At 41.8% G+C, this 16,596-nt stretch overlaps 1 protein-coding gene across 2 annotated transcripts in view; it reads left to right on the top strand.

Moving 5' to 3' along the window:
• The first annotated feature begins 1,203 nt into the window (after window positions 1-1,203).
• The window catches only part of CHODL (chondrolectin), a 115,277-nt gene continuing 99,884 nt past the window's right edge, over window positions 1,204-16,596 (top strand). For both annotated transcript variants that reach the window (XM_063448368.1, XM_063448358.1), the window contains exon 1: window positions 1,204-1,556. In XM_063448368.1, the coding sequence (XP_063304438.1) occupies window positions 1,466-1,556 (91 nt within the window). In that variant the 5' untranslated portion in view covers window positions 1,204-1,465. The remainder of the gene's footprint in view (window positions 1,557-16,596) is intronic.

Raw genomic sequence — 16,596 nt, 5'->3', positions numbered from 1 at the left:
GGCACCAAAACAACTTCATCTAAATTAAGTTGTTATGGTGCCAGGAGGCCTCTGTAGGCACTCTTACCTCAAGGGAATAAGCCTTTCTTGAATGGTTTAACTCCAAGCTTGCCTCCAGCAGTGATATCCATTTCCCTCCGGCGGCATCCGGCTTCAGAATTTTCACATTCAAGAAGAGCGGAGTGCTGCCGCCCAGGGGCACTGCTGATTGCCTGAGAGCAGTCAGCTGATGTTCTTAGCCATGCAGTGACTCCAAATTTACTAACAGACAGTTTTGTGAAAGGGGAGTCACTGATTGGCTAAGAGCATTAGCTGACTGCTGATGTCATGTCCCTTTAATAACATGATAGCTTACTAAAAGTTAGCAATGGTTGCGCTTTTGGTTTTTCAAACTTTTTAACAGTTTTTTTTTTTATTGGTATACCTGGTTATCTAGACATAGCGAGGCAAGCATCTAAATCAATTTAACCCCTGTCATACGTGCAAATGCATGTGTGTGTCTGTGTATGATCTTTAACGTAATTTTCTGTGGGAGAACAATTATGTCTCGAGACAAACTCACCCTGAATATGAAAGTGCTGCGGGGGTAAGTGTGGTTTTATACTATTCACCCCAGCAAATGTTTCAGTAACATTTACTGGGGTGAGCTACCAGTGAACTATCACTTTAAGAGAAATACCTGTTCTGATACAACTTATTTATCAGACTTTGTCTCAGCATTTTTGATTGCTCAGAGTATTTGTAATAATAAACGTCAGACTTTTTAAGAATAGGTCTTTCTGTCATTTTTTTCTGTTTTTATTTTAACAACTGAACAGCAATTTCTTTCCGTCTATCGTATTTAATAGTAAATATAATTAGTTATCTATGTACATATAACTGAAATAAAATAAAAAAAAAATACTTAATTTAAAGATAATTTTTCATCTAATCTATCATAATAAAGAATATAATTATGACAGAATATTATACGGAACAGAGCAGATACATATTTAATGCACAAAAAGTAGGCTGAAGAATAAGCACAATTCTGTCAACCCATTTCTTTTTTCATAGTGAATATGCCAAGATTATAGTTTACAGTGACCTGTTACTGGTCTGTTACATAAACCAGGAGCCCTTGGATTGGCTGCTTCAGAATGGAGCCGAGAGAAATCAATAGCTTTGGGATGGAGCTGGTTACACAGAATACTTCATGCACTCAGACGCATCCTTCATTAACACAGAGCAGTCTTTGCTTAACATGACTTACAAAAGCAAGTGAACATAATCAAGAGAGAAGGGGAAAAGACAGATATGTGTGAAAAAAAGACTGCTTCTCAATCCTAGCAGGCTCAGGATTCAGCACACACATCCTGCTATTCATTCATTCATTTAATTTATTTTATTTTCAGCCAGAGCTGTTTCTTTTTATATTGTGTTTCTGAACACAGAGGGCTGAATTTTCCGGGGGTTTACCTAAACAATGTTTCCAATTCTTTACTCCAATATGCTGCTGGTTCTACTTTTTGCAATCCTGTGGGCGCACGCAACTCATGCCCTGCGCTTCTTAAGTGGTGAGTACAACAGTGCTGTACCAAGTCAGGGTTGGCACGCAGAAGTTTACCATCTGCAGTATAATGCATGACGAAGTTTAAAATCTGCAGTATAATGCATGACGAAGTTTAAAAGCTGCAGTGTAATGCATGACAAAGTTTAAAAGCTGCAGTGTAATGCATGACAAAGTTTAAAAGCTGCAGTGTAATGCATGACGAAGTTTAAAAGCTGCAGTGTAATGCATGACGAAGTTTAAAAGCTGCAGTGAAATGCAGGCAGAACTTTCAAAAACTGCAGTGTAATGTATGAACATCTCTTAAAAACTAGAGTTATGCATGTAGCAATTTAAAAACTGCAGCATAATGAATGTAAAACTTTTTTTAAAAAAACTGCAGCGTAATATATGCCAAACTTTTAACATTTGTAATGTTATGCATGCCGATGCAATTTTCTTTACTCATAGAAAACTGCTGGATTTTGTTGTTGTGTTGTAATATTGAAACAAAAATGTTTTACAAAGGCTTTGATGTCTAGCTGATAATATCAGGATATACTCCTTTATGCAAAGGGTAGTAGACACCTGGAATAGTCTTCCAGTAGAGGCAGTAAAGAGTAACAGTAAATAAAGTAAAGTATGTTTGGGATATGCATTGGATTGGCAACCTTCGGCACTGTTGTGGACTACATCCCCCATAACGCTCTTACACACATAATGCTGGCAAAGCATCATGGTTGGTGTAGTCCAAAACATCTGCAGTGCCGAAGGTTGCCTATGCCTGCATTAGACTGTTCTTAACAATTAAGTATAACCAGTCTCAGATGGTTTGATAGCAGACAAGATATGCCATTTGGGTCTATTTTGGGTTTATGAATAAAACACTATTTAGATATCAGTGTTGACCTGAAAGTTGAATTGCCTATTTTATATATTATACAATTGCAGCAGAAATGTGACTATCCCTAAATTTTCATTTTTTCCAAATCAAACAGTTTTGCCAAAATGTTTAAATTCAGTTCATCACGAATCAGTGTTTAATAACTAAACCCCGTCGTTGTGTCTACATCATCGAGTGGTGTTTTTTGTTGACACTACTCTTTTGCCAGTTTTCGATTTGTTAGATTCGTTATTGATGCTGAAATATCATGTATTCTCACAGTTGGTTGAGAAGTTAACATATTCAAAGTAGAAGTTGGAAAACAACAGAAAGTTTTATGTTTTCATTCAACTACTAAAAAAGAAGTTTGTTAAGACTGTAAATGACACAATAGATGTTGACGTGTTGGATTACTGTTTAGAAATGACTACCAATTACTAACTGACAACAAATAATACACTGGCATGAGTAAAACAAACAAATAAAAACTAATACGAGTTTGGTGGCTTCTGTAGAATGTCTGAGGTTTCCTGCTGTGAACTTCAAATGGATAGAACTATGATCCTTACTGAACTGTGAACATCATATTATCTTTTATGATAAAAGCATGGTTGTTTTACTCTGAAACGCCATGATTCTCTTCCAGATTAATTTTCTTTTCCAGTGACAGAGTCAGAAATTAATCCTGGAAGCGGGATCTTAGCTGGTCATTCTAACGAGCTATTGATCATAAACCCACTTTCACAAGAGTATAGGGAACAGTAATTCACTACAGATTGGGAGCCTTTTAGCTTAAAGATTAACGACTTGTAAAAGGGAAATTTGACTGTACAGCTTTGTCACTTTAATTATTGGAAATGCCTCTCTTTGACGTGTGATGGTAAATCAGTTCCAAACTCTTAAGGACTTCCATTTCCAAATATACCATCAAAATATTTTAATAGGAAACCTTCAGCCACATTAAATATATAGGATATGAAGGCGCTAACCACAACACTAAGCTATGTTGTCTTCACTGATATAATCATATGACTCTGAAACTCCTCCCGTCCTACACAAAATATAGAACGTGGATCACTAAAATGCTGATGGACCACAGCTCCCATGATTCCCTTGCAGATTGTGTGCTTTGTAGCCCAAATACAGCTGTGGTCTGCAGTTAAAGATCTCTATAATAAAAAAAAAATCTTTTGAACATTTAGGATTCAGTACTACTGCCAGTTAAAATTGGCACTTAGCCCATAGTCTTTAGTGGCAGAATCACTGTCTATTTGTCAGCATTAACAGTATCTGTGTTTTCAGAATCTCGCTGTCAATAGCATGATTGAGAGAGATAAGGATGATTAAACTCTCTGAGTGGTGGTTCGTAGAAAAGCATATTGTTCTCTAATATAATTTACAACTTAACTCAAAACTTTTATATGTGGCAAATACCCAGATTTTATAATAGCAAATAGTAGTTTTCAGATTCTGCCTTATAGACTAATAACTAATTGGTTCAGTGCACAATTCCTGCATTTGTAGATCTTGTTCGAATACAACTCTAGCGATTTACTGTAGAACTATGTTTAAAAGTCTGGTTGACTGAGAATCATGGGATCTGTAGGCTAAAACGTCCATTGAACTGGGTATTAACAACATTGAGTTAGAATCTGCATCACTTGTGAAATGCAGCTCTAGGAGATTGCTATATTTTACCAACAAAGAAAAAAAACGTGAATGAGCAATTATGCAAAAGCAGAGTTCCAGTTGACATTTTGAGAATCGTACATGATTATTACCTAAATAGTGACTTGTTTAGAATTTAAAGTGAATTTTACATACTAGACACAACAAAAAACATATTCGAAAAACTTTTGTTTGACTATTTTTAACCAAAATATTTCACTTTGAATTCCCAACAGTTCACATTTTTGTGAATAACTGCCTTATTTATGGATGGTTCGTGCTTTGCTATGCTAGTACAAGCAGACTGGTGAAAGCAAACAACGGGCTTTTTTTAATTTAATTTTTAACTTGTAGAGTTTTTGCATTAACAAAATCGTCAACGAACAAAGAGGGTATGGGATTTAATGAGATACAGTAATTTAGAAATGGCATAATTAACAAACTGCACAATAAAGCAAAACTGTAGGCTGATGTCAGATCCAATTTTAAAATAAATTTGGCAAGCCTACAATGTTGTATGCATAATGTATAGGTGAAATAAGGTTTCTACTTATACCACTCCATTCAGTAACGATCTATTGACCATCATTATAAATCAAGTGGGGAGTCTCTGAAGATTCATCCAAGCCAACCTCTTACTCATTTTAACTAATGCGCTCAAAAAAGTGTGCTCAACAGTTTTCCGACCATATTTACATTAAGTTATAAATTATACAATAAACGTTATTCTGTTATGAATAGTATCTAGGACTGGGAATTCTGGGAAAATTTAGAATGCAAACTCTTATTTCTTGCATGATGTTTGAGCAGCCCGTGACACTCAAGACATTTATCCAACTACAACTCCCATCATCCATGCCTGATGAGACAGTGGAAACTGTAATTTAACAATTGGTTTTATGACACAGATTTTCCAACCATTTATTACTTAGTTATGTTCATAGCAAGTCTGTTAGCAGAGATGGGAATGCTATGTAGCAATGCACATCATGTCATTGTGTCAGTAGGAGATATATCCTAAACCATACTTTTATTGCAAAACTCAGCAGATCTTGTTATCCCCTTAAAAATATGTACGTTCTCCCAGGTCTGGTTTGCATACATTAATTCAGTAAGTATGAATATCCCTTATGCCTTTAAGTATAGAAACTAGTAACTTCATAAAATGATTGAGAGTGCCCACTTATTATTCTCTAATCTCATCCGTTTGTGTGTATTCACAATGCGAACTGCACATCTGATAAATAAGGAGAAAGCAGTGGGGGGTTTGGGGGAGACAGTCCAGCTTCTGATAATGTCATATATTTGTTACTGTTTTACTTTCTTTTTATCTCATTAAGTCATAAAAATGAAAACTACTTATGGTAGCTTTATACTCTATCTGCACGTAGCATATTACCTCAATAAAAGTAGTTTGAAAGTAAAAAATACTGTATAATAATACTATTAATGATAATAATCGAGGATACGTCATGTCTTACGTATAGGGTATTTATTTTGTGCACCTGAAGTTCAGTGACAGATTACGCAATTAAACTATTTGGTTTTAAGTATGTGGCTCATGTGCGTATAAAGTATCAGGGTTACATAGTTACATACCGTGTTTCTCCGAAAATAAGACCGGGTCTTATATTAATTTTAATAACAAAAAACACACTCGGGCTTATTTTCAGGGTAGAGCTTAGAGCCAGTCTGTCAGCCGGTGTCCGCGCTGTGTAACCCCCCCAGAGACCCCCTCCCTGTAATATTCTCCCCTCCCTCCCTCCCTGTAATACTCTCCCCCATCCCTCCCTGTAATATTCTCCCCCCTCCCTCCCTCCCTGTAATATTATCCCCCCTCCCTCCCCCCTCCCTCCCTCCCTGTAATACTCTCCCCCCCTCCCTCCCTCCCTGTAATACTCTCCACCCTCCCTCCCTCCCTGTAATATTCTCCCCCCTCCCTCCCTCCCTCCCTCCCTGTAATACTCTCCCCCTCCCTCCCTCACTGTAATACTCCCTCCTCCCTCATTGTAATACTCCCCCCTCCCTCCCTGTAATACTCACCCCCCCTCCAATCTTCTCCTCACCTCCCCTGTAGCGTGGCCGAGCTCCTCTCCGGTCTGCGACCCGGCCGGACTGACAGGAAGTGCACACTCAGTGTGCACTTCCTGTCAGTCCGGGCGGGTCGCGAACCGGAGAGGAGCTCGGCCACGCTACAGGGAAGGGGAGGTGAGGCAGTGCGGCAGCCGTCTGAGCGCTCTCTATAGAGCGCTCAGACGGCTGAGGCATTTAAAGGGCCGGCGGGCGCCGGCCCTGCCTAGGTCTTATTTTCGGGGTAGGGCTTATATTGAAGCCCACCCCGAAAATTCAGCTAGGGCTTATTTTCGGGGTAGGGCGTATTTTCGGGGAAACACGGTAGCTGAAAAGAGACTTGCGTCCATCAAGTTCAGCCTTCCTCACATATGTTTTTTGCTGTTGATCCAAAAGAAGGCAAAAAAAAAAAGTTTGAAGCACAATTTTGCAACAAGCTAGGAAAAAAAATATTTCTTGACCCCAGAATGGCAGTCTGATTAATCCTTGGATCAAGCAGTTATTACCCTACATTGAAATATTATATCCTTGAATATTCTGTTTTTGCAAGTATGCATCCAGTAGCTGTTTGAACATCTGTATGGACTCTGATAAAACCACCTCTTCAGGCAGAGAATTCCACATCCTGATTGTTCTTACAGTAAAAAACCTTTCCTTTGCCTTTAACTTAGGGTTATTCACTAAAGTGAAAATTTGAATTGAATTCAAAGTGAATTTCAAATTTCAGGTCAAAAATTCCAAACTGGAAATGTTATCCATGTCAGCTATGCGTTCAGTCTGGCTACTTTAATCTTAAATTTGAAATTCCATTTGATTTGTAACTTTGGTAAAGACTATTGTGTGTCTCCTTGTAGAACTGTGGAGAAACATCAAATGTTATTCTAGCAAGAGAGACCACAAGTACGTACCTTTTTTTTATGAATAGGGAGCTACTGATTGGATTAGAGTGTCAATTGACCACACTAAGCCCTGCCTGAGTCTGTTCTGTTCTGAATTCTATTCTGAAGAATGTCAGGAAATACCCTCTCAGTAAAGTAATACTTCTTGATATTATTTTTAAACCTTTGCACCTCTAATTTAAGACTATGTCCACTTGTTGTGGTAGTTTTTCTTCTTTTAACCCCTTAAGGACACATGACATGTGTGACATGTCATGATTCCCTTTTATTCCAGAAGTTTGGTCCTTTAGGGGGTTAAATATAGTATTCTATTCTACTGTGTTGATTCCCTTTATGTATTTAAATGTCTCTATCATATCCCCCCTGTCTCGTCTTTCCTCCAAGCTATACATGTTAAGTTCCTTTAACCTTTCCATGTAAGTTTTACCCTGCAATCCATGAACCAGTTTAGTAGCCCTTCTCTGAACTCTCTGTAAAGTATCAATATCCTTCTGGAGATACGGTCTCCAGTACTGCGTACAATACTCCAAGTGAGGTCTCACCAGTGCTCTGTAAAATGGCATGAGCACTTCCCTCTCTCTACTGCTAATACCTCTCCCGATACAACCAAGCATTCTGCTAGCATTTCCTGCTGCTCTATTACATTGCCTGCCTACATTTAAGTCATCTGAAATAATCACCCCTGAATCCCTTTCCTCAGATGTTGAGGTTAGGACTCTATCAAATATTCTGTACTCTGCCCTTGGGTTTTTACGACCAAGATGCATTATCTTGCACTTATCCACATTAAATGTCAGTTACCACAACTCTGACCATTTTTCTAGTTTACCTAAATCATTTGCCATTTGGCTTATCCGTCCTGAACATCAACCCTGTTACATATCTTAGTATCATCAGCAAAAAGACATACCTTACCATCAAGACCTTCACTCACAATATGCACAATAACCTCAGATTTACAATACCTATATATGTGATGGTGTTTGAATTACTTGAACGGGCCACTAACTACTAAGTACTGGATTTTTTGTGTCATGTTCTAGACATGAAAGACTTCCATTTATTTTTGCTAAATTCATTTTAAAATGAATAAAAATACATTACAGAATTGAGTCAAGGATGAAATTTGCTGACCTGAGCTGAGTTGGGCCAGCCCTGTTAGTGTTCTTCATGCAAGCTGGTTGTTAAGCAATGTTATGGTACTTTTTAGCAGTAAACCAAAATGTTTAAATGTCTATCTGTTCCTGTCCAAATTAAGAAAATTGAATTGCGTATATACGCTGAAGTAATTCAGTCTGACACACGGAGTTCAGGTTAAAATAACTTCGAGGAAATTTATTGGCAAGTGAAGCAGAGCGGGCTCGCAGGCCCTTTTAAGAGGCATTTTGCGTCATCATTGATTATCAAGATATCAGTAAATACACATCATTAATTGGATTAATTGTTAAGTGTCTGGATTAGTGTCCACCTATCAATATAATTAATTGGCTCAAAAACTAAGTGGTTAGCTACGTGTCCACCCACTGAGAGGTGGTATTGTTTGGACACGGGTGGGGACAAGGGGCTCAAGCGCCATCTTCCCGAGCATGAGGTTTATTCGGTGGAAAGGGGGGCTTGAGCGTCATTTTACACGGTCAGTGATGTCAGGTCTTGTGGTCAGGTGCAAGGTCTCTTATGAATAGAACATTTCATTACTACAGTGTTCTCATGGCCTTGGTTATACTTTGTTGCGAGTTAGGGGAAATTCAGCAGTTCCTGAGTTAGTCATGTCTTTATAGAAAATACAGTCTTTGTCTATTGTGTTAGATGTGCTGGGAAATTCTGTCATGTAATGTAGTTTTAAAATGAAGAAGTCAGGTTATGAGGACAAAATGGAGGATTTGTCACAGTATGAAGTTAAGATGGAGTTAGTGCAATAATTCAATACAAGTTCAACAAGATTTTTTAATAATTCTACATCAGTCCCCCCTATGAAATGTTAGATTCTAAGAGATAAAACTTTATTTGTTAGTACCAGAAGACGTGTTAACCCAAAGGCACAGAAAACCCAGTGGCCGCTAGCTAGGTGTTACTGCAAAGTGCAAGTCTGTCCCTGAATCTGACCCTAATAGGCTAACTCATCGTCAGTATGGCTCTCGAACACTTCACTCCCATGGGTGGCCCATGGTGGCTTGCCCACCACTTCTCCACACGGGGTCTTTACCATTCACTGACAGATGCTGTCCCTAAGCTGGTCCCTTCCTAGAATTCTCGCACTTTATCAACAAAAGGGATAGTTTGCAGCGGTAAACAGGGTGAGTTGAGATCTTGGAAATCTTGGTCATCAACTGCGAGGTGTGTGAAAGTGGGTGCCGCTTGGTCAACAGTCTTCATGAGGGATTTTCTTAGACAAGGGAGGATACAACAAAAGAGAAGAGCAAAGATAAAAAGAAAAATTAGTATTGCCATACCAATATGCATTAAAGCCTTTTGCCATCCTGTCATCCAACCAAACCATCTTTCCCAGGGATCTTTTATCCCAGAATTCCTTTTTAACTCTTCAGAAAGTTCATTTAATTTTTCTATGGCTAATGTAACTTTACCATTAGGGCCTGTGTTTTCTGGGATGTAGGTACAACATGTCATGGTGTCGGGCAAGATTTTACATACTCCTCCTTTTTCGGCTAGAATCATGTCTAAGGCCATTCTATTCTGGAAGGCCATTTGGGATGTGGCCTGCAACTGTTCGGCCAATCCCTGGAGGGCATCTCTGGTATAATTGACAAAGCGCTGTTGGTTATAATATATATAATTTATCCAATTTAAATTCTTGTTTGTGGTAACTATGGCAAAAAGTGATTCAAATCCTGCAGCAACTTCATCTCTTGCTTTAAATTCATTGGGCACCCCCCTAGGCACCCCAATGGCATCAATATAAACATGAGGATCAAAGCTTCCTTTCACTGGGGCTTCGCGCTTAACCTTAGTGTGCCTGGACTCATGGGTGTTGAGGTGTGTGTCAGAGATGATGTGTATGGGCATAATGGCTTTAGCCAGAGTACACTCCCCCCACCACTCTTTGTCCATTCTGGATCTTAGCTGTAAATCCCCACACAATCAGTAAATATCCCCTAATGATCTAGTATGAAACTGCAACAAGTTCATGGAGACATTTCTGTAGGTAGCGCAATACCCTTTAGAGAAGTTACCCAAGAATTTACCAATTCCATCATAATTAGCATAACAAGTGTAATTACCTTTATATACTGTAATACCATCTGGGGGTTTGACATCCTTGGTTAGAAGAGGATACTCTACTGTCCATGCTTTACATATGGACCTGTTGAAATCGTAGTGATAGGCAAAAAGACTCAAAACACATTCTTCTATATCTACTGGCAGGGTTAAAGGCACAGTGCCCAGGTGAGGCCGGGCACCGCCACACACATAGCATGCGGTCTTGTTATGCTTATTAGCATTATATTTCATCCATTCTAACCATAAATTAACATCATTAAAACCCGTTTCAGCGGCCATGGTATCTTCAAAGGTGGGGTTAGCAATGGCCATCATGTCTTGAAAGGTCTGAATGTGTGGTTTCAATGGGTTAGGGACCATATGGGTGGCCCCTTGCCACTCAGAAGAGTTGCACATATCTTTGAGGTAGAAATGCCCTAACTTGTGGTAGGAACCCTTTTTCCAATACATTCCCATTACATATTGGTCTGCATCTGTTGGACTTGGATGCTCAATATTAAGGATTAATTTCATTGGTGTACCCCCCCCCAGGCTTTCTCAGAGTCATTCTCTGGAGAAGGGATCTACCATGATCATCTACTTTAGATAAGGCACTTTTTGGTTTGTAACCCCAGGCAGGCCCGGCATTCCATCCCGCCGCCCCCCAATGGTCACAATTGTGCCCCCATTGTTTGTCAACTACACAAACATATGGGTCTTTTGCATGAGGGATATCTCTATAGATATTCTGAATTTGTGATGTGGGGAATGGGCATTCTACGATGTCACAATAATCAAAGGTATAGGTAGCCACAATGGTACATGATGAATTATACCAGAAGGTGTACCCACTAACATCTTTGGTGATGGCTACCTGCTGGGCCTTAATTAACCTAATTAAGGAGACAATGTACAAGAGGTACATGGTTGTGCGGTATCTGCTTCCTCCGGGGCAGGAGATTTCTTGCAGTGGGAAGCGTGGATCCAATGTGGCCTGCCGGCCAATTTGACGGAGGTTGCGGTGATCAGGAGAACTTGGAATGGCCCGTCAAATCTTGGTTCCAGGGTACTTTTCCGCACGAACTTCTTAACCAGAACCCAATCTCCGGGAAGCAGGTTGTGGGTACCTGTGTCCAAATCAGGATCTGGAATTGAAGAGAAAACTTGGGCATGTATTTTGTTCAAGGCACTTGCAAGTTCAGTTACATAGTCTACTAAAACATCTGATTGAAGCTGTAACTGCTGCGGATAATAACAACCTAGTCTGGGTGCTGTCCCAAATAGAATTTCATATGGGGATAACGAATGCTTCCCTCTAGGTGTGTGCCTAACGCTGAATAAAGCTATTGGCAGGCTTTCTGGCCAGGGCATCTTTGTTTCTTGTGACATTTTAAACATTCTGGCTTTTAGAGTGCCGTTCATGCGCTCTACTTTACCACTACTTTGTGGGTGGTAAGGGGTGTGAAAGGCTAGGGTCACCCCCAGAGCAGTCCAAATTTCTTTAGTCACTGTTGCTGTAAAAGCTGGGCCCTGATCACTTTCAATGACTTCTGGAAGTCCAAATATACATACAATGTCTGTAAGTAGGCGTCTTGCGGTTGTTTTTGCAGTGATATTGGCCACTGGGTAGGCTTCTGGCCAGCCTGAGAACATGTCCACTATTACTAGTGCATATTCATGAGGCCCACTCTTGGGCATTTGGATGTGGTCAATTTGAATTCTCTGGAATGGGTACATGGGTTTTGCCAGGTGTTTTGAAGGCACTTTGATTGGTTTTCCTGGATTGCATTTTGCACAAATGACACAGGCCCTGCAGAAGCTGTTGATCAATGTTGTGATTCCAGGTGCTTCATAATACTTTTGTATGAGGGCGGCCATTAAGTCTTTTGACAAATGTGCAGGTCCATGTGCCCATTGGACAACTGCTGGATATAAATTTTTTGGAAGGCAGAATTTGAAGTTGTTGTAGTATATCCCATCCTTCAGGATAGCTCCTTTATTCTTCCATTTCTGGATTTCTCCAGGGGTAATTGCAGCTTGCTGTTCTCGCAAAATTCTTAGATCAGTAGGAAGGGTTTGCAGAGCAAAAATAGGAACTTCTTCTTCTTGTCCGGACACTTCTTCATCCACTTCCTGCAAATCTCTGGCCGCTTGCTTAGCGGCCTGATCAGCCAAATGGTTGCCCTTTGCTTCATCTGTATCCAACTTCCCATGTGCCTTGACTTTCAAAACGGCCACTTCTTCAGGGAGTAGGAGGGCATCCATTAGTTCCTTGATTGCAGAGCTGTGTTTGACTGGTGTACCGGCGGTGGTAAGAAATCCTCTTGTCTTCCAAATGAGGCCGAAGTCATGTGCCACACCCAGAGCATATCTTGAATCTGTATAGATGTTGGCACGTTTTCCTTCGGAAATTTTGCATGCTGAAGTCAGGGCTTGTAATTCAGCTTCTTGCGCAGACATTGCTGGCGGTAAAGGTGATGATTTGATAATTTCATTTGTTGTGGTTACGGCATACCCTGTATGGTATCTTCCTTCTTCATCAGCATACCTTGATCCGTCCACAAACAGGGTAAAGTCTGGATCTGGTAATGGATTCTCATGCACGGTTGGTAAGTGTACTGTCTCCATTTTCATCTGTTCGAAACAGTCATGAGGTGTTTCTGGGTCATAATCATTCACTATGATCAAATCTTGAAACTCCTTTTCCAGGAAATGGCGTGGCCATGCTTCAAGAAGGTCAGTTGTTGGGTATTTGGCGATACCATTTTCCTGTAGCTGTGTTTCATCCATGGTGGCCCATAACTTTGCCATGGGCCCAAGATCATCCCATGACCTTGTTTTCAATTTGGTAACAGGAATATGTGGAATAGCAGTATCCCAGTGACGGTACAGGTAATTGAGTTCTGGAGGTAGTTGGATCAGGACCATGCTATTGCCTTCAGAGTCACAATAGAAATTTTGAGCAGTGAGCTTCACATCAGTCCAGTGGCAAAGCTCATCTTCGTAGCAAGGTTCAGGAGTAATGTTTGGCTTGTACCACATGGTACAGAAGGCGTAATCTGGGCCTTCACAAAGAGGTGTATTTTCTTCATGAAATGTTAAATCTGGATGCATTCTCTTGATGCACCCGCAGAGAAGGTAGATGTAGGTTTCATCCGTGATAAATCCATAGTAGATACCCCCCTCAGGGAGTGGAAGAAGAGTGGATGGATTAAGAACTTCACATCTTTGTATGGAAATGTTGTCAGGCAGAAGAAGATGACATTGTAGGCGCAGGTGTCTGGCTGGAGACACGTGCTTGAGCTGGACTTGGTTGATAATGGCAGAGATGTCATGAGGGGCCAAAACAACCAGGGGGTGGCCAAGGACTAGGTCTGTAGTTCTTTCAATGAGTTCTCTCGCAGCAAAAACAGCCCTAAGGCAGGAAGGAGTCCCTCTGGCCACAATGTCCAGTTGACATGAGAAGTATCCAATAGGCCTCTGGCGGCCTCTTAAGTCATTAGTTTGGGTAAGAACTCCTGTAGCATGGCCTTGTCTTTCGGAGACAAATAATTTGAAAGGTTTGGTATAGTCTGGTAGGCCTAAGGCAGGAGCAGAAGCAATGGCACGTTTAAGAGATTTGAAATTGTCCAGAGCTTCATTGGTCAGGCCGAATGGGTCTGACTTAAGTGCATCATAGAGAGGTTGCATAAGCAGAGAGGCTTCTGGGATCCATGCTCTGCAGTAGGAAATGAGGCCTAAGAAGGCATGAAGAGATTTTGAAGTCCTTGGTGGAGGAATGTCCAGAACTGCTCTGACTCGGTCCCGAGTGAGATGTCTGGTACCTTGAGATAAGCAGTGTCCAAGAAAAATGACAGAAGGCTGGCAGAACTGCAGCTTGAGAAGTGAAGCTTTACATCCTTGTTCTGCCAAAAAGCAAAGCAGACTAATTGAACACTTTTCAGTAGTGGGTATATCATCTCCACAGAGCAGTAAATCATCCACATACTGGAGCAAAACAACGTCTGGGTGTTCAGCTTGCCATGGGTCAAGGATGGTACACATGGCTTTTGCAAATTGACTTGGAGAATTTTGTGCCCCCTGGGGCATGACAGTCCATGTATACTGTTGCATTTCGTGGGTGAAAGCGAACAGGTATTGACAGGATGGATCCAGTGGAACACTGAAAAAGGCATTAGCCAGGTCAATGACTGTGAAGTACTTTGCAGATGGTGGGACTCCAGAGAGCAGAGTGTGGGGGTTTGGTACAAGAGGGGTGTCCAGGACAGTTGCTTCATTGACGGCACGGAGATCCTGAACCATCCTGTACTTCTCTGGCTCACCTTTTGGAGTTTTCTTCTTCACAGGAAATAATGGAGTATTACACTCTGATTTACATTTCACTAGAGCACCCTTCTCCAAGAGTGCTTTGATTTGGCTAGAAATAGCTGCAGCCTGTGCTGGCTTTAAAGGATATTGTGGTTTTCTTGGTAACTTAGCTCCTGGAATAAGCTTTACCACCACAGGTGGGACATTTAGGTGGCCTATGTCCTCTGGGCCTGAGGACCATAATTTAGCAGGCACCTGTGTTTTTAATACTTCTGGGAAAGTGGACCTCTGTTCTGCTGCTTCCCCACGGGGTTCTTCTAACTGCAGCATCAGAGGTAAGGAGCACAAGGCTGAGGTGTCTGATTCAGATAGAGGTGTAGACATTTCTACTTGTCCATCTGGAGTGAAGGTGATAGATGCCTGCAGGCGAGAGAGAACATCAGCGCCTAACAGGTTAATTGGGCATGTGGAGGATACCACAAAACGAGCAAGCAGGCTAGTGCCAACTCGTAGTGGAGTTGTTAAAGGGCTGTGTCTTGGCTGGCCATCCACTCCAACACAAGAGACATCAATATTTGACAGAAAAGATGGGTCTGGCAGGTCTTGTTCTCGCAGAACACTTCGGGCTGCACCTGTGTCAACAAGAAATGTGGTTGGTTGGCCCTCAATGGGTAAAGTCACTGTAGCAAGTGGCCCCCCCTTATCCCCTGTAGACACTGCCATGACAGGAGTTACAGACACAGGCTTGCCAATTTCCTAATCATCAGGTTCCTCAACTAGTGGAACCGTTGTCTCGGTCTTGGGGGCCGGGGCTGGCCTGGACGGCTTTCTTGGCTCTCTTTTAGGTTCCGGGCAATCATTTTTAAAATGTCCTTTAGCCCTGCAATTAAAGCAATAACCATCCTCTGGTTTGGTGCCTTTGGGAACAGGGGTGGTGCGGGACACCATAAGAGGAGCGGAACTGGGCCTCCTGGGGGCCTGGGCAGATTCCAGACCTCTAGCAACTAAGAGTAAAGTATCCAGAGGAACAACCTTATATTCAGGGCGTGCTGCAATGATTCCCTTACGTATGGAATCTTTAACACCTTGGACAAATGCACCAGACAGCATTTGTGAATGGATCTTATCAGTAAGATCAAACCCCAAATCTGTAAACATTTGATACAGTCTTGCATGAAACCTTTCCACTGATTCTCCTTTATCTTGTATAACATCAGTGAGGCCAGCAGCCTGATCTGCAAGTTTGTCCTTAGCCCATTCTCTCAATTGGTTGCAAAAGATTACTCCGGAGGGGTAATCAACATCACTGGTGAGCAGATCTGTACTGAGGTGGCGGGCCATGCTGGGCCAATATGCATCCCCCGCTTTAATAGCACAAATGCTCAGTAAATCACGCCATGCGGCGGAATAAGTCTTTTGAATTTGAACTATCCCTCGGTAAAAAGGCATAGGCTGCTTTTCTGGGTCAGGGAGTGATTTCATTAAAGCACTAGCTTGAGTGGGATTAAAGGCAACATATTTAGGAGGGGCCCGTTCTCCCCGACCCTTGTGTCCAAAGGGATCATCGATGGAACGATGAGCTGAGGCTCCCGCAGCCTCCAATGAGTCCTGGGATACCCTGTCATCCTCTTCCTCCTCTATTTCTACGATCTGGGCCCTTCTACGTGAGGGGCCCGCTTGAGGTGACAGAACCGGGGGATGGGAGGGAGTCCCAGATGCGGGGGTGGCTTGGGGGTCATAATCTTGGGATAAGTAGTCACCGGGAAGTACCGGCATCAGGGGTGCTGAATGACTGGGGGCCGCCATATTGGGGGCGTGAAAAGAGGCTGCATTGGGGTTAAGGGAAGAAGTGGCGGCCATGTTGGATGTGGGCACATCCGGGGCAGACTGTGCCGTACTGGGCATGACCGGAACTTGGGGAGTGGCTTGGGGAAGGGAGTATGGATAATTTGGGTAGGGCAGGGCCATGGGATATGGGAAAGGGTATGGCCAGGCTGGGGAGGGCAAGAGAGTTGGGTGGGGAT

Source organism: Pelobates fuscus, chromosome 1, assembly GCF_036172605.1.
Source record: "Pelobates fuscus isolate aPelFus1 chromosome 1, aPelFus1.pri, whole genome shotgun sequence".
NCBI lineage: Eukaryota > Metazoa > Chordata > Amphibia > Anura > Pelobatidae > Pelobates > Pelobates fuscus.
Note: the sequence above shows the minus strand (reverse complement) of the source record. Positions and strands in the feature narration are given on the sequence as shown.